At 45.7% G+C, this 21,434-nt stretch overlaps 2 protein-coding genes across 13 annotated transcripts in view; both read right to left on the reverse strand.

Annotated features, from left to right (window-relative positions):
• Positions 1-21,434, reverse strand: part of LOC119129646 (C-type mannose receptor 2-like) — a 902,042-nt gene that overhangs the window by 397,655 nt on the left and 482,953 nt on the right. The window lies entirely within an intron of this gene.
• Positions 1-21,434, reverse strand: part of LOC119128075 (neurexin-2-like) — a 250,844-nt gene that overhangs the window by 51,370 nt on the left and 178,040 nt on the right. The window contains exon 1 of one of the 12 annotated variants that reach the window (XM_037260166.1): positions 11,777-13,535. The exons of 10 other annotated variants lie outside the window; for them this stretch is intronic. In XM_037260166.1, the coding sequence (XP_037116061.1) occupies positions 11,777-12,110 (334 nt within the window). In that variant the 5' untranslated portion in view covers positions 12,111-13,535. Of the gene's footprint in view, positions 1-11,776; positions 13,536-21,434 lie in introns of those variants that run through there. One more of the 12 variants, XM_037260165.1, reaches the window with a different exon arrangement.

Here is a 21,434-nt window from a genome sequence, read left to right on the forward strand (position 1 = left end):
GGGGACAACACGGTTGCCGAGGAGGCTGAATAATGGGCGCCGGAAAGTCGGCAGCGCTAAATGCTGCCGGGGGAGGGGATGAATTTAGGGCTTGATTTCATTCACCGCGGGGTGCCGCATAGGCCATTAGCTTTAGCAAGTGGCTGGTGCCCTCTGCATCCGTTACATCTCGTCAAGCGGACGGCCTCTCCGGGATGCCCGACGGTGTTCCCGCTGCTCTGCGTAAACTCGGTGCTGTTGTCCAGTCAAACATTTGTTTTCTCTAACTTGGCTCTCTCAATAAGGAACGTTGCTATCCAGCTAGCACTGGTGCAAAGCACAAGCGTAAACAAACACGCGTGTTCACTTAATGAAAGAACATTTACTTTTGCCCTGATGAATGCATTACGAGCGCACTTCATTAAAGTGTTGGAACAAGCATAATAAGTCGTGTGCTCGCGCATTACAGTCCAATAAAAATCCGTTACGGCGTTATGAGTTGCTTTTCAATGCATCTGATTTGAAAGATATATTAACAACCGTGTCAGACAAATGGATGAGTATGTTTCTAGCGCAGGAGCACAATTGGCAAAAACGGCTACTCAAAGAACCTGTCAAGATGAATAAGAGCTTGCGTCACATGTTTGACGTTAAGAAAATGTGCAAATGTACAGGAGAGCTCAAAACATTACGCTATCTTTTCAATTTTCCAGATTTTTTGGCTAGCCTCGTTGTTGCGGCTTGGAAAACTCCGGCGATTAACCATTTTGTATTGTAAAATATATGCTTGGATTTACATATTTCCGCAACTCAAATTCCAAATTATGTGTTAAAAAAACAAAAACAAAACTAAAGTAGCATCCACTTTTCAAGCCTTATCCTTCAAACTCTATCGTGTGTCCCATTTATCAGATGTTTATTTTCACTTTACGGCGACTTTTAGACGAGGAGTTATACTTCATTTGCAATCATAAATAGCCAAGTTTTACTTTAGAAATGAAGGTAAAATATTTACAACGGTTTTTCTCTGTAATGGCAGCGATGTGGAGGGGGGGCATTGGCCAGCATTTGTCGACTCTCCGTGGTGCCTTCACTTCTTTCTTCCTCACAGTAAAGACGTTAAGCGCAGCTCAGGAAGCCAACGGTCCCCGTGCGACGTAATCGTACCGAACTACTGTAATCGATGCTCGCGTGCGTCGACGTGCTTTGACGTGTTAAACAATCACCCGTCATTGCTTTTTAACTGGGCTGAAAGACCTTTAATGGTCCATAGACACCGCTTGGAAACCGGTTTCGGTACTCTTGCACGTGTCAAATACGTATAAGCCAATTGGAAGCTAATTTGTAGTGACACATTTGCTTAAAAACACAAGGAAAAAAAAAAATGCAAGAAGCAGCCTTCCGTTGGCCGACAAAAACGACAACGTAGGAGGAGGTTGGAACAAACAAGACTTGCTCCCATATGGATTCCTAATGCAAGAAGATTGTAAGCAATGCGTAAATTGTGCATTAGGACCGAGTGTCCCATGTTTTGCCATCCAAAGCACTGGATTTTAAACACATCATCAATTGATGGTATGATGTAAAAAATGGATCCAAATGATACTTTGGGAGGAAGCATCACTCCTTCCCGAGTTCCTCGGTTTATCCCCACGAGAGCCTTTTGAGTCTGATGATTTATAGATTTTATCGTGAATAATTGCAACAGCGCCAATTTCCTCTCCATTGCCAGCTTGTGTCTGCTTCCACGCCGTTTCCCCGCCGTGCTCCTCCAACCTTGTCTCCTCCGCCTCCTTTCTGCTTCTTTATCTCCGCTTTCTAACCACATCTGTCGTTCTCTCAGCCAAGCCTGAAGAGCAACCTATCTTGGAGGAACAAGCAACATCACTTGGAGACGGAGGGGAAAAAAAAGTCGAGAAAAAAAAAACCAATCTGGCTTAAACATATTTTATTGAAAGCAACTTGCTATCCAAAGTTTGATTGATGGTTCCATCCATTACGAGCCTAGTTTAACTTCATACTTATCCATTAGGGAAGTTAAATTCTCCAGGGCAGTCATTACAGTGAAGCGTTAATGACCGTCTGTCACAGTCTACCTTTGAAACGTGTGGGGGGAAAATGAGTTTTAAGACTTGGATAGCCAAATCCCACCTCACACAGGTTTGACAGGTTTTAACGTCGCCAACGTCAACGCCGCCTGCCGCTAAGAGGATCGGACGGCTTTGCAAGTCCCGCATGGGGGCCGAGGCGCAAGCCGAGAAAGAACCTCAAACAGGTTGAACGAGATAGGAAACCTGAAAAAACGATTATCTACCATGAATATGTTCAAGGGTATCACTTCCTGTCTGTCTGGACAGAATCCTAAGCTTGTGACCCCTACCTAATGCGTCATGCGCGCTGCTAAGCTAACATGTTAACAGGTTGAACGAGATAGTCGGCTAGGGAAGCTCAAAAAACGATTTTCTACCACGAATATGTTCATGAGTATCACTTCTTGTCTGTCTGGACAGAATCCTAAAAGTGTCAGACTTGTGACCCCAAGCTAATGCGTTGTCCTACGCGCTGCTAAGCTAACATGTTAAGAGGTTGAACGAGATAGGAAATCTCAAAAAACGATTTTCTACCACGAATATGTCCAAGGACATCACTTCCTGTCTGTCTGGACAGAATCCTAAAATTGCCAGATTTGTGACCCCAAGCTAATGCGTCGTGTTACGCGCTGCTAAGGTAATATATTTTGCACGGGCATCTTGTAAAGTTTGCAACACCCGAGAATTGGCGTTAAAAATCTCCATTTTCATGTTTTGCTCCCGTATCATATCTCATCACATTGCGCAGGTGCACCTCAATTCACAAATCAAAGTTGTATTTGTTTGCCTGTCATACTCGAGACGTCTCCGCTCGGGCGCGACAACTATTTCGGCAGAACGATGGCGCCAAAGTTGCGATTACGTCGTCAGAGCGGCTGTCAACTGTCAGCGGCGGCAAACAACGACAAGCCCCGTCGAGCTAAAACAAGAGCTAGACTCGTCAAATCGGCCAAAAGTAAATGCGATGTGAAAGAACACGCTTCAAATGTGTCCGTGAATAACCGGCGGTGGCTTTTGCGGCAAGCCCTAGGTCCATTTGTGGCCAAGCATTTTCCCCCTACGCCCGTATTTATTATTTAAGACAGAAAGAAAGGGAGTGGACACGAGGTCCGGAGATTTCTGCAGTGCGTTCCTCAACCTCCATCCAGCTCAGCTTTGCCTTCCGAGTGGGACGCATCCGTGCCGCACGGAAAATCCATTAACTGTTGGTCAGAATTATATTCCGGAGCTAGAAGCTAGCGCGGGAAGCTAACGTAGCTCATTATTTTGTTGACTGGCTAGAGGTTACTTCCTGTTATTTAAATGTATTTGCCCTGTGAACCAACTTGCCATTTGTTGGAATTGTATCATCAAAGTGGCCATGCATAGTCATCAGAACAAACATCTGGGCCGGGCTCTTTATGGTTTTGTCTCGCGGCAGCCCATTACAAGCGAGGTCGTCCAATGTTAATAAGAAACTCATTGGAAATGCCAGGCAACCGGCGACTGTGGGGGAAGAAAAAAAAAAAAACATGAAGGAGTCCCGCGTCATCAACAAGCCGTGCATAGACGAGATGTTAAGTAACGCATTAGCCAATTATTGGCGCGGCTTTAAGTTCCATTCATGTTTACTTCTGATTAAATGGAGGAAGGGAGGTCACTATTAAAACGAGGCCTTGCTGACTCCACAGCATAAAATTATAAAGTCGTAAAAGTGTGCCAGGGAGAGAGGGAGTCTCTCTGCGTTCTGCTGAGACACCATCATTATTTTTGTCATATTGGACCTACTTGAAATGTTATGAATTATTCCTCTGCCCATTTCATCTCCTGTCAGCTCACGTTTCAATTAACAGCAGCGTAGAAACAAATCATACAGAACTCCCCCCAGCCTTGCAAAAAAAAATAAAAAATTGCCGGCACCTATAACAATGCCATCCAATCAGTCTGAGCTCAAGTAGGACGAAAGGAGGAGAAAACACAAGGCAAGTGCTGCGATTGCACTCGGCTCTAATGAGGGAACCGGAGAACAAAGATAAAGCCGCTTTAATGCAGCAGTGGGCAGAAAAGAGAGGGAGCGAGGAAGAAAGCAAAGCAAAATGAAAGGAGGAGGTAAAAGGAAATAAGATGGAGGGAGGAAATCTTCTCAACGTGGTGGATAACCTGCAAATCCAGTCCAGTATTCTGGAATCCCACCTTGAATGTAAAGCGGGAGCCATACCGCAATACGGAAAAATGAAGCATACGCTTCAGGTGATGCCTTCGTTACGGTTTGATTTTAAAAGTTCTGTTGGGTTCTGCACGGCTGAAGAGCCCGAGAGAGCCAATTAGCAGTGACCAATACGTCGATAGCCGCGATGAGGGAATTCCGCGCTTGTGGCTTAAAAGCTCACGGTGTGCTCTGGGAGGGGGCGGGGCTTAGTTTGTGCACAGGTTTGTCAGTACGGGAAACACAGGTTCGGCAGAAATGATCGCTTTTGTTTTTCGGGTTCTCCTAAAACAGGAGCAATGTATTTGTCGCGGGCCACAACGCGATTATGTTTTTGATCGGCGGGCCGTTATGACTGTGAATTCAAATAAACAAGCTGATTGGAGCACTGTGGTTTCTTTTCTTTTGTGCAAAATGTTGAAAGCGCTGGACGAGAGGTGGTGGTGGGGGGGTCCAGCTTTGTCTCAGCTGGCTCCATCGTCGGTTGCCATGGCAACCACTCGTAGGCTGCCAGTTGGAAGAAAGCTGCCTGTGTTATGAATGTGCGCTAGTCATTGTTCATGCAACGGAGAAACATGGCGTTGAACTTTGACATCATCTAGACGGAGGCATTTTTGATAAATTCTCACTTTTGATCGAGCGCTGATACGCTCGCGTCGCAACGCAGGAGGGCTTGCAGAATGCCTTCTCAGATGATGACATGGAAATTTGGCTCACGAGCAGCGGCGCAGTTCCATTTCAAATGAAAGTTGACCTTTGGCGGTGCTCGGAGGTGAGCGAGAACACGGCAAGCACGTTGGTGCTGACACGCTACGTTACGCTCTCATGAATCTCACGGGACGCTCTCTGACAGGGCACAAGACACAAAGTGTGCGGCATGACACAGCCACACAAAGACATATGCACTTACATACTGCAGATGTGCTCGCTCCCACCTCGGCGCTGACCGCCACCCCCCCCCCAAATAAAAAGCAAGGAAAAATTGTGCTGCCTCACGTCTGGCCTAACAAAAAAAAAAAAACCTAAAGAAAAAAACCGAGAAAAAACCTAAAAGAAAATAAAAAAATAAGAATAATCAATAAAATTAATCAAAAAAATAATACAAAAAAAGATAGGATAAAAAAAAAGTCTGGTCTAACAAATGTGGAGGTGCGATTTCAAGTACGGAGATGAATTAATTCTCGCAACTACAAAGTATCGCGTGGAGCCCAACAAACAATTTCTCACCATTAACTCGACTGCAAACGCAAAAGGTCCTGCCGGAGACACGAGAGCAGGAACGCTCAAAGTTAATTGCGCGGCTCGATGGTCCACTTGAGAAAGGTTATTTAGCTGCTAGTGTTGACCTTGCAAGCTCTCATTTTCCTGCCAAACAACAAGGGCCTCCTAATTCCAAGAGGAAGAGGAATGGAGTCCGCTTCGTAAAGGGGGGGAAGGGGATGACAATCTTTTCTGGACGCCGCTGCAACACCCACGTTGCAGACATTCATCAAAGGGGAGGAATTGTTTTGTCTCCACACAAGGGCACAAAAAAATAAAACATCCGAGGCAAAGGGGGAGACGCACTTGGTGAGGCGGCGGGGGTTGGGCCGCTAATGTTGCGTGACATTCTCTTCATATCGCCGAGCTAGAGGTCATCTCCCCGCGCTGAGAGGAAACTGCGGGAGGGAAATGACGTTTCTCACTGCCAAGCATCAATTTATGCTCCCGTCCTCCTTTCGACCGGGCTCTCTTTGGGAAATGAGCTTGAAAACGTCAAATTACGGGCAGGAAGCGTGACGTGGATGCTTGCAGCTCAGCCACGAGCATCACGGTGAATACCTGATTGCCGGCGACGGCCGACGCGCATCCAGCACTTGACTGATTAATAATCACAAGCAAAGTTGATTTGTGAGCTGCCTCGAAATTGGAGGAGATTGCGGCGCTCGGACATCGGGTCGAAGATGGTACAAACGCGCTCGATATCGGACACGATGGGCAATATGTGGATGCTAGTGATAGACAAAGCGCAATAAAGAATCCATTAAGTTCCACTTAAGCGGCGGGAGCCAGTTCTTTATTACTCGTCAATAGCACTGACCTTTGCATTGTCTGAACGTCTGCTGGAGAAAAAGCGTTGCGAAGCGCCAAGCTATGACAGTGAAATACAATTATTACCTGGAGAACAGAGAGAGAGAGAGCGAGCGAGAGAGGGCATTCCAGAAATGGAAATGGCGCTCCCATGGATGGAGGCGGACCAAGAGAGACCACTCAGCTGCCTCAGCGACCAGCAGAATATGTCAATAAATTAACCCGTCCACTCTCAAACAAAAGCAATGGTGCAATGGAAGAGAAAAAAAATAAACTGAATAAAAGCCGGGGGAAGAAAAAAAAAAAAAAATCAACCTAAATTGGAACTCAAAATGTCAGGTTAGATAAAGTTGTCTCAGGCTTGACGGAATATTTTGTCTCTTAAATGAAGCGTATATAGTGCTGGTTGACGCTTGCACTGTCAGCGGGTGGCTGAGCTATTACACAAAGGCCACTAGATAAGCCCCGCCTCCCCCCACCTCGGTTGGCAGATAAAGGCCCCCCCATGTTACGGTTATCATCGCAGACAGATTATACCACCCCGGCCGGCTTCAGCTTTCCCATCTGTAAATCCAAGAGCCGCGTTGGCGCAGGATCGTGCCTCCCTCTTTCGGTGCCGCCGCCATTAGAAATGCACCGGCTGCGCTGTGATCAATCTCGTTTACGGCCGCGCCGAGTTATCGCTCTCACTTGACTCCCTCTGAGCCGATATTGACCCGAGAGCTTCCTCAATCCTGAGATGGAACAGGCTGTGACCTTGTCCTCGCCAAACCCAAAGACTCGATTCCACGGATCTGATAACGACAATTGCAAAAACACGGAATATTTAACTCGGTTGGCGGCTCGGTTAAAGACGATGGAAGCACCCCGAAGAATTGTCTCCCAAACTCAACCGCACTGTCCAATGCTCTACAGAATCCTTAAATCCTACAAGTGGTGCGCTGGTGCGCTACAAAGTCGAGTCATCAGCCACAACAATTGCTTCCGAGGCCCGACTTCAAAATAAAAGCAAAATAAGGCATCGATAGCGGGCGTTTGACGACTTGGCTAGTTCTGGCGGCAACAACATTCGCGGCTCCAAAAATATGTCGTTGTGGTTGGCGGAGTGAAAAGCTAGCTAGCATATTTGCGGTGTTCTAATTATTTTCACCTCTCTGGTGCTGATTTGAGCATCACCCCAAGCTTAGCCTAATTGCGTCCAGAGCATGTGATCGTTGAGTGGCGCTATGAAGGCCGGATGTGTCCTTGGTTTGCTCCACTAAGCAAGCACGTAGCATGCTCTGGCACACACTTATCCCTGCAGTGAAATGATGAAAGGCTTCAGAGGAGATGGCAGCGGCGCACCATGGAGTGGAGCAGAGTGGCAAGTAGCAGGGGCTCGGGTTTTTTTTCTTCCTGGTTCCGTTCCAGTTATGCCTTGACTCATGTCTGCGGCTTCTTCAAAAAAACACCTGGGAGAATATTCAAGTGTACCATAGCAACATCAGTTTGGACCTCAACTTTGCCTTCACCCCAATTAATCGGATCCACTTTTTTTTTTAATAATTTCCATCACATTTTACAGATTCTTCTTCCTGCTTGCCAATCTCTGCTATGGAGGCAGCATATGGGGACAGAAGATGAGTTGCGGCAGAAATTGAGGCGACGGATGAGGCATACGTCAGGCACCGAGTCTTGTCACAGATGTGTCAGCTGGAGACGCAAAGATCCCTGAGCTATGCTAAGTGATTTTTTTCCCTTTCTCTTATAGTAAAACTTGTGTGGGAGACTCACGACGAACGAGGAATAATTAAGAAAATAAATCATCCGAGCTACTCGAGTCCTCGTAAAGCTCGCGCTTAGGACGATAAAGTACTCGAGCCCATCCTATCCCGCGAGCGAGTCGAGCCGCCCCTCCACGCAGACGGAATAAACAAACTTCCACACGGACCGTCTTGTTGTGACGTCTGGCTCGCAGCGTTCCGTCGAGAAATTTGCATTTTGCCGGTGAATAATTGATGTCAACACAAAGCCAAGCAAAAGCTTTTTTTCTTCTTCTATACAATGAAGTTGCTACGAGTGCCGAGTCGAGCGGAAAGGCCAACTGAGTCGAGCCGCTTCTTTGGATGAATGATTAATGGCCCTCGCTGCGTTCGCACAATGGGTCGGAAGAAATGGGACAAATAATACTGATAGGGAGCGTCTCGAGCCCTCACTTCCTTTTGTGTCATGAGCCTGCTCTGCTCTTTGCGAGTGAGAGGTCGTATTTGTGCGCGGCGAGGATACTTCCCAGCGCTGAGCTCCAGCAGTGGACGTTCCGGCACGTACTTCTTGAGCTTCAATAATTCACACATCACAGCGCCCTCTGAAGTTGCGGCAGCCTCGTCTACAAAGCCGAGGTTGCAAGCCGGGCTGAAGTCTTTCATGGCGGAAAAGGTAAGCGGGGCCGAGGCACCCGACAAATAGTTTCGGCCGAGGGAGCCACGCCCATCTGACGACAAAGACGGTAAACGACCCATCGGTTCGTGACTCATTGCGCTTCCTCGGCGGGATTAAGAAAACCCGATGAGGGGGCGGATCGTCAACGCCTCGTGCAGGTGGTACGCCACCAGCCCACTTCGCACTCCATTTTAACAGATTGTAACCACAAAAATGGAAGACGTCCATCTGCTTCTCATTCGGGAACGCCTCTTGAAATAACCACTCGATGAGGGCTCGGCTTTAGCGTCAACACTAGTAATCAAAACTCAAGTCGGGACACAGCTTCAATCTGTTCTCTCATAACGTCGCACAGGTGTTGGACGAGAAGGTAGCGTGACGGCAAATTGTAAATAAGAAAAAAAAAAAAAAAAGCAAGCGAGCTTATCGCAAGTGTCCAGGACACCTGAGGCATCCTTTTTTGCTGCTCATCGGCTCGCAGGTGTCCGGGCATTGGCTTGTGTGGGGGGGGGCCGCAATCATGAATACTAATGGCGCCCCGTGAAAGACTCGGGCTGTGACTTGACTTCAAAAAGGAGACAGTTCGACGTCGACGCGCGCAAACAAACGGCAGCCGGGAGATAAAGCGGCCATTATCATAACACCGCAGCTTGTCACGTACGCAGCAAACATCGTGAAGGAGGAACATTTGTGGATTTGAGGGCTGATGAGCGTCGGGGTTTTTATTTTCGGGATCAGACGCGAACACGTGCGGCGGCTGATGTCGTTAGCATTCATGCATGGTTGCGCTAAACAAACAAGACGCGGGGGCTCGCGAGCCCAAACGGTTCTCTCAAATGCGGCGAGCCGGGACGTGGCTTTAAAAGAGGACAAACAAAAGGCAGAGAAATGAAAAAGAAAAAAAAAAAAAAAAGGATCGCAACACCTGCAGAGGGAAATGAAAACGAGAGGTGAATAAAAGCACGACGGAACGCTTAGCATCTTGAACGCTGGCGATTTAGCTAATTGGTGTGAATCAACGTGAAAATACAATTTTCTCCAATTACCTTGAGAGCATGCGGATGCGTTGCTATGACGACGGCAGCCGGCCCGTAATTAACATCAACAGCAAATATAGAAGCGGGATCATTTCCCAGCTCGGCTTGATGTGGATGAGTGGCTATGGTTACTCTCTTGCGTTTACGTTTCATCTCAAAATACGACGTGTTAATGGCGTGATTATAGTCATTAAGCGTCAAACTGAGTTGTCGTTGCTTGATGTTCTTTTTTCTATTGTGTGTTTCTATTTTTGTTTTGACTCATCAAAACCCAGCCTCGAATTAAGAGCCAGGTTAATTTGCTAATAACACGTTAGCTCGCGCGCTAATGTTGTGGATGTTGGCTTTACCCCCCACCACGACTACCAAGGACAAACCGACGCAGCCGGCAGTGAAATCCCTTGGAAGCGATCCATGGAACACATCAAAGATTTCCTGAATCCAAATGAGCTATTTAATCCCTTTGGTCCGATGCAGTGGGCCGTTCGGGTCGGATTACCTCGACATGGCAAACATTTCGCTCGCCATCTTCCAATGGGAAATTAGGGCGCACAGTGCATCCGGGAAAGCATTCATCGTCTTTCATCCTTTTGCATGTTTTTTTTACATTTAAATCTTATTCCACATCTTCTATCTAAGGTCCCACTGCGAAAGAAAATTGTCTGTAGAGTTCCGATAGAGGATTGCATTGCGGCTCGAATTTGACAAAGGGGACAGAGACATTTCTGTCGCTTTGACAGCGGCTCGATCACCTGGAAATAGTTTTGAACCACCTTAAAACGGGGAGGTGACCAAGAACCTGGTGGTCCACTTTGTCAAAGCGCCGGTGCTCTTCCATGGAGAACCTTCCAGAATGGCCTTAACTTTGGTAATAGAATCATAACGAGCTCACCACTGCGGCTGGAAATGTCATGTCGACACCTGATATTGAGATACATTTCACGGTGATTTGAGCAAAGCTCATAAATAGACTTCACTCCAACACAATTGTATGTTTGTGTGGTGGCGACGGCGTGGGCGTCCCGCTAATCACCGAGCAGACTCCCAGAAATGCCACAGTTCAGCGGTCGAGACTCTTCAATTAGCTGTAATCTGCGTGAGGCACTCGAAATAAACGGCTCAGTGGACAAAACAGTGTCAACATAACATTTGGCAGCAGTCCCGTTTTACCGCACGGGACCGTATTCTTGTGGTGAACTCACATCGGAAGCAATTGGGTTCTGATCATCAATTGGCTGTTGGAAATAAATTGTTGCCACTCGACAAATCTGACATTCCAGATATCTAGAGCTGACATGGTAGCTACAGAACCGTTCAAAAAGGACAGGGGTCCTCACACATCCGACATTTTGACGCTATCGACGCACAATCCAACGATACGAGCTCGTCAAAGGAGAATGATGACAAGTGTTGCTGCTTACGCGGCAACGCACACGACAGAAAGCAACCATTCACGTCCGTTCCCCGAGTCAAGTAGGACTCATTTGTGTGCGCCCTCACATCGCCGTTGGACTGGTGTAGAATATGAAACGCACGAATCTGATGCGGCAGTGGAAAACAGCCAAGAGGTCACGCGCGCTGATGCTTCTCGCATCTCCCATGACATGATTGGACAATAATGGGCATAAAATGATGCTGGAACAGGAACAGGAGTGCAGCAGGATGAGGGTGACCGGTGTATGTGGTCATGTCGCCCTTTTTGCCATAGACAGAGCAAATCGCAACCACGGGTCATACTTGGTACGTAGCTGACGAACTGTTTGGATGGCAAAGAACGAAACGTTAGCCCTCCGGAAGCTAATGGGGCAACTTCGGCCTTCTCTCGGCCAATCAATAGATGGATGAAGCAATTGCCCGGGCTTATGTACTCAACGTGGAACTCATTGCAAACATACATCAAGCCTTTGAAGGCAATTAACTCCTCTCTGACCCGCTAAATCCACAGGTACAGTATTCTCTGAGCGAAGAACCGGGTTCAAAGCCCAAAATGGTCTTACCGTGGCCCCCACGGGTCAAAAAGGGCATCCGGTTGATGGCGATGGGCACGGTGCCGTGCTTGTTGTGGAAGTGGTGGACGTGGTGGGTGGTGCTGAGGGAGGAGGAGACTCTGGCGGCCACGGCCGGGCACGGGAACACCAGCAGGGCCAGCGAGAGCACCAGCCGGAGCAGGAAGGCCGGACTGGCCCAGGCTGCGGGCGAAGCCGCCCCGGGCCTGGGCACTGCCAAGAATCCTCCGTCCACCTGCACTTCCACCTCTTGCTCCATGAGGGCGGGGCCCGAGAGGAAGAGGAGGCCCCTCCCTCGTATACGACAAAAACAAGGAAAGAACATCTCAAAGGAATCCGGGGCTCAACATCTCCTGCTCTTCAGCCTGGGCAGGTTGGGGAAAAAGCCCAAAAATGAAAAATATCCTTGCTTCAAAAAAAAAAAAATCTCCAAATCTCCAGTCTTGATATCCAAACGTCGTATCCCACCAATGTTCTTCCTAATTTAAATGATATCCAACATTGTTCTTAGAACTAAGCCTCCATTTTATATCCTTGGCAAATGTTATTTTCCGCCGTCTCCTCCGGCCACAAGTCAAGCCTCCATAATGAGGAGAAACATTCCTGTCATCCCTTCGCAACTTTTGTCTGCAGATGAACGATTCTAACGCTGCTTGAATAACCTCGATGGGCTGCGGCGCTTCTGTGGAAGCGCGTCGAGAATACAAAGAATCCAGATGTCGGCTTTTGAATCCCAGAAGAAGCTCAGAACCAGTCCGAGATTCAATATGGGAATTAAAAAAAAAAAAAAAAAAAGAATCAGGACAAGATTCTCAGCTGCCTCCTTGTGCTGTGATTTTTTTCTAACTGAAACAAAACCAATCAATCAATCTTAGTAACGGAACGCAAAGACCAAGAAAGGACGGTATCACCAGAGGAGTCGCATCAAAGCGCAATCGGCCAATCCTGAGTCTCGGGACGGAAGCTCCGTCCTTCCACTTGCCGAGGGAATAATTCCTGCGTTTGCGCTCCGTTTTTTTTTTTCTTCTCCACCCCCCCTCCTGCTCGCTGGAGCTCTCCAGACGACTCGAAGCTGGTGTTTGTCTCGCCGGAGCTCGCGCTTAGACTGCCGCATTTGCTGTGAAATTCATGCCAATCCGATCCAAAGCTGCGACAGCGAGAGCATCCTTCCTTTTCCCGCTCTGCACACTTGTGCCATCTCGTTTTTTTTTTTTTTTCCTCCCCCTTGCTCTTCTGGTCAGCTCATTCCCTTCCTCTCCCTTGACGGCTGATTTGCAGGCGGCTCTTCCGCACTGAGTCGGGGCAAGAAAGCGAGCGAAAGGTAGAAAGGGGGGGGCGGTCCGGGGAAGGCGGGCTCGGCGAGGTGAACACACTCTCAGCCTTTGAAAACACAAGCGATGACTGTCGGGGAGAGAGCGGTGTGTGTGTGCGAGGAGGAGAGGGAGGGCGGGAAGAGAGAGAGTGGCGATGGAGTGAAAAAGAACGGGAAGATGGGAGGCGCCCCTTCTTTAACATGCATGGGACGAACGTGAGGGACGCCTGCAGGTCCCGTACAAGCGAGGTCGCACTCAATTTGAAAGTTTCATATTGGAAATGTGCTTCACAATGGAAGCACTCGATAATTTGTTTTTTTCCCCCTCATGTCGCTATTTGTCGAAATTGATGTGTCGATGTGTGGATAACTCTGGGAAACATTTTGAAAAAAAAACTGAGTTGAATAAGATTTTATGATGATTCAAATTGAAATTGGTATGATGATTCCAAAATTAGTTTTTTTTTTTCTAGAATGTCAAGTTATTTTCTTTATCAGTTTAGTAAAATCCCACTCATTAGATGTAGTAGTTGCTATTCGATTACGATTGATTGATTGATTATTGATTACGATTGGACTAGTCACATTTGAGATGCTGATGATAATATCTGAAATGAAACGGAAATGTGGAGCCTGTATTTTAAAAACTTGACCTGAGATCAGTTTTGGATTCTGCACCCAAAACTTTATCCTTTTAAACAGCTGTCATACATGACTCAATTAAAATTGTGTTTGTCAGTGTGATCAATATTTTAGGAACAGCTGGTAGGAGGTGTAACTAGGATTCAATGTTTTTTTTTTTTTTTAAAGCTTTGGACAGGCCACACTCCCTCATATTCTAGATTAGAGATATTTATCACAACAACAGACCTGTTCGAAATTCCTGCAGCTCCACATAAAAAAAAAAAATTCCGACCCATTTTTTCTTCTCTTTGTCAGTTGGGTAGTCAAGCGTCTCCTTCTCTGCAACGTCACTGTCGCGCCATATATTTCATCCACTCTACCGTGTTCTATGATTTCATATTTAATACCCCGGAAATTATTTTGACTGATACCTCCAAACAGTTAAATCACTTTGATGCAGGGAGGAGTCATTTCAAAGTGAGGGACGAACAATGGATGCACAGAATAACGGCGATGTGGTGTAGAATGTCCATGTTTAAAAGATTAGTTATGGGATTTGAAGAGGAGCTAAAGTGTAAGTGAGCGGGAGTGCTGTGTGTGTGTGCGTGTGTGTGTGCGTGGGAGAGGGGGCCTTGCAGCAGAGCTGAGCGGAGATGGAGTGAGATTGCGTATCAGATGAATCATGGCCGATAGAGATCTCGGCTGAGACTTGGGAAGGAAGAGCAAGAGAGAGGAAAAATTGCCCCCAAACAGAATAATAAAAAAAAAAAAAAAACGTCTGCAATGATGGAGGGAAGAGAGTCCGGAATACGAGTGATGGCAAGATGAAAGATCCCCAGGGGAGAACCCGAGGTGCGCTGGTTGCCATCAGGGCGAACGTGAAGTGACACCCGAGGGCGCCGCATCGTGATTTCGCGGCGACGCTGAACTGCTGAACTCAGACAAAGGATTATAATATCTTAAAAAAAAATACGCACACGAGCTCACAGAAATGTACGCTGCAATAAAAAAAAAGAACAAAAAAATGTTGCAGAGTGCCTGCTCTGATTGAGCAACAAAACAAGGAATGAAATTCCAAATTTATGATCATATAAATACAAAATGCTAAAATGCAAATGACTGCCTCAAGCCATGATTCAAACCCTTGAACATATTTTAAAGGGCCCGTGAAGTCAACCCAACATAAGCTTCCCACTAACAATCTGTAACACGAATCGGTGCGGAAAAAAAATATTTTTAAACGTTTCTTCAGAATGCGCGCGAATTTACTGCGTTAGGCTAAAGGCGAATCCATTTTATGCAAAGTAGCAGACAATAAAGTCTTCTATCTTATGTAAAACTGCTTCATAAAAACCAGGCTGTATTGCTTTTCATTAAACAGCGCCGGTATTATTTTTGTATATAAAAAAATAAAAATAAAATCTACATGTTGCGTTCAGGGGACGGAGCGAACTGGGACCTCATTATTGGAGAGCTAAACACCTGCTGCCAAGAAGAAAAACAAGTAGCACACACAGGAGCGGAGGTCCAAATGTGGAGGTCGTGTACACCGAATATTCCTTCAGGGACCCTTCAAAGTCCACCGGGAGAACGTGAAGTCATCAAAAGAAGACATGATCCCAAACTTTACGTCATTCCGCAATTTCCATTGTCGTTTTAGTTGTATGTAGCGCAAAGACAGAGGCGGGGATGAGCTGTGATGTCTGAACCAAACACAAAAAATGGAAGTCATCAATTTCAAACTCCATTGAGAGGTGTCTGAAAATAAGATTTTCAAGACCTAAAGTCTCCGTTTGGAGAAAGACCGAGATCCAAGTGAATGGGTCGGTGTGGAGATAGACGGCGTGAGAGCAAAGCTCTTCTCATGGCCGTGCCACCTGGCTCTAAATGGCACTGCCGATCTTGTGTCAGCTTGGGCGGCACCTCCCTAATTGTCTTTTGGGTAATTACACCAATCTGATACATGTCAGAGCGCAGCTTAGAACTGCTGAATGTTTAAAGAGGACGGGCAGGTGGTGATTAAGATGCCTCATCAGCTCCTTTGCTCAGCCACGCTTGAAGTCGGGCGCTCGACAAGCAACAAAGTGCTTTCGTCGAGAGGTAGAAGTGACACTCGTTCCTTTTCAGGATGTCTCCCTTGTCCAGAGTAACGGAGGGGTCCCATCCATCCATCCATCCATCCATCCATCCATCCATCCATCCATCCATCCATCCATCCATCCATCCATCCATCCATCCATCCATCCATCCATCCATCCATCCCTTAACCACAAGATCCTGACGCTGATCACAGGGAATGAAAATGTCATCTCGGTGTTAAGTTTCTCCGTGTCACGCGCGCAAAAAAAAAAAAAAGATTTCCACTTAGCCTGGGACCTGAGACCGTTTCTTCTCACTTTCCATTGTGAAGGTAATAATCAGGATGAATGCTCAAAGGTGGGCGGGGAGGGAGCAGGCTTGCTTAAGCCATCCCATAATAATAGCGGTTTCACGGTAATCTCCTGCACGCAGGGAGACATTTTGACATGGATTGCAGGGTTCTAAATACAAAAACGATGCCGAGGAGAGCCGCTCACAAAACCGTGGAAGAAAATGAAAGAAATGATCGTATTTCTCAGGGAGATGGAGCAGCGTTTATGAAAATAAAATATTGAATACAAGCAAAAAAAAACAAAAACAAGACAAAGGGAGCCCGGTGTGTATTTGAAGACAATCTATTGTGGTGTCCTTTTAGATAAGCAGCGCCGAGGAACAACAATATGAATTTAGCAGGTCGCCCATTGGGAAGAAGATTGCCGTCATTCAATTAATCTGCCTGCGAATTTGTCAGGCCTTTTAAGAATAATCACAAGCTGCGCACAAAGTCGATTAAATGTAGATATTGTCTTACTTTCTCATGAAACAGCACATGCTGTTCCGTCCAAACATGTTTACAACCGCACCGAATCATGACCACGATTTCAAAACATCCACAGATCGTTAATATGAATGTAAAAAGGGCTTAAGATTGACCCCTGGGGAACACCGCAATTCGCTCACTCCACTTTCATATACAAACTGCGATCTGCTTATCTCAGTTGCGCCTTGATTCATTTACACCACATGGCATAAAATCTGACCAATGTTTTCGACGACTTTGCCGATTCGACGCAAAATAAAAGGCGCGCTACATCATTTTGGACAGCTAAACCAGTGTGCTTTTGTAAATCAATACGAACCTCTCCTCGCCTTCCCTCCGCCGTGACGTCCCAATACTCTCTTGATGTATATACGATTGGAATCCTCAAGGCTAACACAAACAGCAGCTTTGAAACCTCCAGACTTTATCATTCTCTACCTCTGGGAGGCACTTTTTGTCATAATCCCTTCTTTGGAGTGTCTGAGGCTTCTCTTTATGTCACGCCTTATCTATCGGAGAACACCCTTCGAAAACATTTTACGCCATCGGAGGAAAACATTCCCTCCACGTTCTTCCCTGATGTCGGTCCGTGTGGCTGGAATAGTGGACCGGAACCAGGATTTGGGAGTAAATGTAGCCAGTGACTGCTATCTCCTCAATGTGTCAGGATTCATTACACGGTGTGCACACACAAGACACCCTTCTGCTGGCAGGCAATATTGTCAAGTCACTCCAAATACGCAAGGGGAGGGGCGCCAGAGTAGCACATCCGATGACAGGCTTGCACCTTTTTGTTCCCCGCTGTGTCGCTTTACACTCGTTCCCGATGACATTCCCACGTCCTCACTTTGTTCCGGTGTCTCGAGTTGAAAGAAAATCTTATGTGCATGTGGGGCCTTTTGTGAGGAACCCTCTGCGCTATTGACAGCTTGCAGTCAGTGGAGTGAGGCCTTTACAAAACCCCCAACTGGTTTTCTCATAGCAGTCATTAACGGTCACTATGAGTTTTTTTTTTTTTTTTTTTCCTTACTAGGATGAATCTTTTTTACTTTCTAGCCCAGATAAAATTGAGTTTTTACGTCTATAGCCGTCCGCGGTAGTGAAGGAGTTAATTGCAACCTCGCAATACGGACGCTCTGCACAGTCCTAATTTATCCAAATGCAGCAAATTCAACATAGACAGATTTCACACAGGGGAAATTAACTAGTCAAAATGTAAGGCTATTTACATAAACAAAAAAACTTTTCTCTGTGTCGTAGTAAATAAGGGGATTAACGTCAATAAAGGCAATTTAAGCAAGACACTCAAAACAACTGACAAGGAAAGCAACGGAGAGATATTTCAAAGAGTGCCTCATAAATAAGTTAATGAAGAGTAAGCGTGTCGTGCGAGGAATGTGTCACTGCGGAAAAGCCCGCGTTACAAAGATAGGATGTTGGGAAGGACGTTTTTTTGGCACTTTTGAAGGCTGCCCGAGGCACCCGCCCGTTCGACTATTTTTAGTCCTTGTGGTTTATGTTATGTTTTTTCCTATCCCCATACTGTGCCCCTTCCTTAAAAGCTCGGGAGTTTTTATTTCCTGCGTTTTTCTTACGTTATTTTATTCATTTAGGAAAATTGGGCTGTGGCTTTTTGGTTCTGTCACGTTGCGTCAGGTCATTGGTTTTTCTTTCAGGTTCGTTGCTCTGTACTAGCGCAAATGCAACGACAAGAACTTCAATTCCAGTCTATTCATTGCTACATCACTTTTGTCATTTTGTTCTTTCAGACTTTAAAGGTCAATAAATTACGTTTTGTTCAGTCGTTTATTTTCGGGAGTGCCGCTATGACCTTCTCGATTTGAAAACATCCTTTTTGGCTCCGCCCCCATCATGCTATCGACTGCTCCGGCCAATCAGCAGCAAAATGCTACACTGCGCATTTTAAGTATATTCCTTGGCTAATCTGGACATTAAATTAGGTACACTTGCTTAATCGACAATATTAAAGTTATTTGTAATAGTTGTGTGACTCTTATATGCCACTATTCAGCAAACTGACGATTTCCTCGCGGAATAGGCGGGTCGGAGTACAAATTGTTTAACTCGGTTGTGCGTTTGCATAAAACATGACGCGGCCGGACGCGGGACTCTGCGAAAACACTTAGAGAACAACCCAAGCCCCACCCGTCATATTCTCTTACATGTGCCGTGCATGACACAACATCACTTATTGATGGGAGATGCTGGACAAGTAAACACATCACATGTAGCCGCTCAATAATTTAGACACACTAAGAGGGCTGCGTGAGCATTTTCAAGGTGCGATTCATATTTGGGGATTAGCTTCAGTAAAGACATCCATCTCGGCTCCGAGGTGGAAGTCAAAATGGAGGATCACTAATGGGACATGACTAGCGGAGACCAACACTTGAAATAATTGCGAGTGAAGAAAAGCCGGATGAAAAAGATGAGCGATGTGAAATGGTGCGGAATGGAACGAATCGATTAAAGTTGGAATGGTTTTAATTGGTTAAAAGAAAAAAATGTAGAAAAAAATACTTTTTAGCTTTTATTTTGGTTTAAAATAAATCATTTTTGTTGAAATTTTAGTGGTGAAATCAGCGAATAAATGTAAAAAAAGTCGCTTGTGTAAAATTGTATTTCTTGTGGGGCAAAAATAAACAAATAGTTAAATAAATAATAATAATAGAAATACTGTGATGAAAAAAATTCATCCTTGAGGTGAATATTTTAAATTTGCAAATGGAATGAATGTTCTGTCCTATGTCTCATTGGGGAGAATTTGGAATGGAGTGAATCGGATGACAGTCGATTGCAAGACAAAAAAGTGAAAGAACTAATATGGAGTTTATTAATAATAGATAAACTGAAGCTATCACACGATCAAAGTTGAAATTTCAGCAGGATTTGAACACGGCTAAAACCTAAAAAAGTTGAAATCTTTTTATTTTGTTGACATCCGAGTCTACTTTGAATTTGTTGTCGGGCCACCTCGGAGGGGTCCGACTCTTGGTGCATATTAAATAAATCAATTGAGGCGACTGATCTGGCCTGCTCCTTCTCATTTGCTTATTTTTACTGCCTCAAGTCGCTATCTTTAAATTATTCCATTTGTGATACTGAACTTCCTTGCTGCCTTCCTCTCAGTGAGATTTTTTTTCCCCCGTAGCTCTCTCCGCTCATTAAAAAGACAACTTTGATTTGTTTTGGTGGCGACGTTGACGAAATCTTCGACTAGGCTACAATTGAAGGCCGACACCCTCAAAATGCAGCAAAAAATGAATCAGGCTACGTCTATTCGCTGGAGAGTCATCGTGGGAGGAGACTAACCAAGGACAAAGGGGCGGGAGCCGAATCACAGCATGGCTGATTTAGTGCTCCGGCGCCGGGCAGGGGTATTTATATCTCTGCAGCCTCATAGGTCAAAACAATGAATAAATCCATCTTCGATTCGTTGCATTAATGGCTTCCTGACGGCGGCGTGTGAAAAAGAAAAATAAGGACGTCAAGTTGAAGTCTGACGCGCCATCAACACCATGACGACCAATTAGCCGTAAGACGCCGGCAGGTGAAAGTGCATCTTTACGCCTTTCCCATCGGCGGCCAATCGGGCGGGGTTTTCCCTCCGAGGACCCGCCGACTCCCGCGAGTCGCCAGATGGCGTTTACGTCTCTGTTTGTCCGTTTGAGCGTGTCCGCCGGAGCTGCGGGGCTTTGGTACATGTGAGAGGACATGCTGGAACATGCCAGAAATTTCATGCTTGCAAACACACGATGCTCTCGTTAAGCGAGGTTCAATTACAGGAGCTAGCATTGGCAGATTCCCGTCGCGACTGCTCACCTGGATAGAAGCGGAATATGGGGGCTGGCACAGCATCCCCGGAAGACAAGGTGAGATTTTAATGAGGACATTGGCAAAGCAAGATGAATGCTAATATTTAGCTCTGATCAAAGCCTCGTGGTCTCCGAGTGTAATTAAAGCGGCCTTGTGCCCTTGAGTGAGAGTTCCCCGCTATTTGTCCACCAGCAGTCATTATTGTTAATTTCCTAACATGTCCGAGGTTACGCAAGTCATTTAAAGCATCGCTGGAGAACGATTAAAGGCAGCTTGTGAGAAGCACTTGCGGAGGTTCCGTTATTTCCCACTGTCGCGTTGCTTGCTGGCAATCTGCTACGATTGAATTTTGAGACGGAGCAGAACTCGAGTTAAATTCAGTCCGCCGTTGGACATCAAAGTCACGTTTGCATGAAGCGAGTCGGTCTAGTCAACGACGTCACATGGGTAGCGTTGCCCGCTACCAAATTAAAAATGGTTGCTAAGAGATGCTTAAAGGTGCAGTGTGTAAAATGCAGCTGCCATCTTGTGGTTAACTAGTAGAATGCAACGACCTAAGTCGGATATTTTTTTGCATATTATTTAAATAAATTCAAATCGGTGAATATTGAAAAATCTATACACCGTCTCTTTAAATAATAGATCACTGTAAGGCTTTGGTGCTTGGAAATGTGTCAGCCGCAAAGATTTATTGCGTCCAGATTCATTTCTACCAATTAATTGATTTGTCAGCTCATTGTTTTATTTACTGCATCACTCTTTGAAAAAGAGTTTGTCAAGATAACCTAATAAATTAATATATTTAATTTTACTAAATACATGTAATTTAAATTACTGAAATGAAATAAATTAGTTTAAATTTAATTTAGTAAATTTAGTGCTTTAAATTAGCAAATAAAAATAATTTTATAGCCGTGTACATGATACCAAGAATAAAAAAATCCCAACTTGCAGTGTTTGGGTACTGAACCAATACA

The sequence above is a fragment of the Syngnathus acus genome, chromosome 10, assembly GCF_901709675.1.
Source record: "Syngnathus acus chromosome 10, fSynAcu1.2, whole genome shotgun sequence".
NCBI classification, from domain to species: domain Eukaryota; kingdom Metazoa; phylum Chordata; class Actinopteri; order Syngnathiformes; family Syngnathidae; genus Syngnathus; species Syngnathus acus.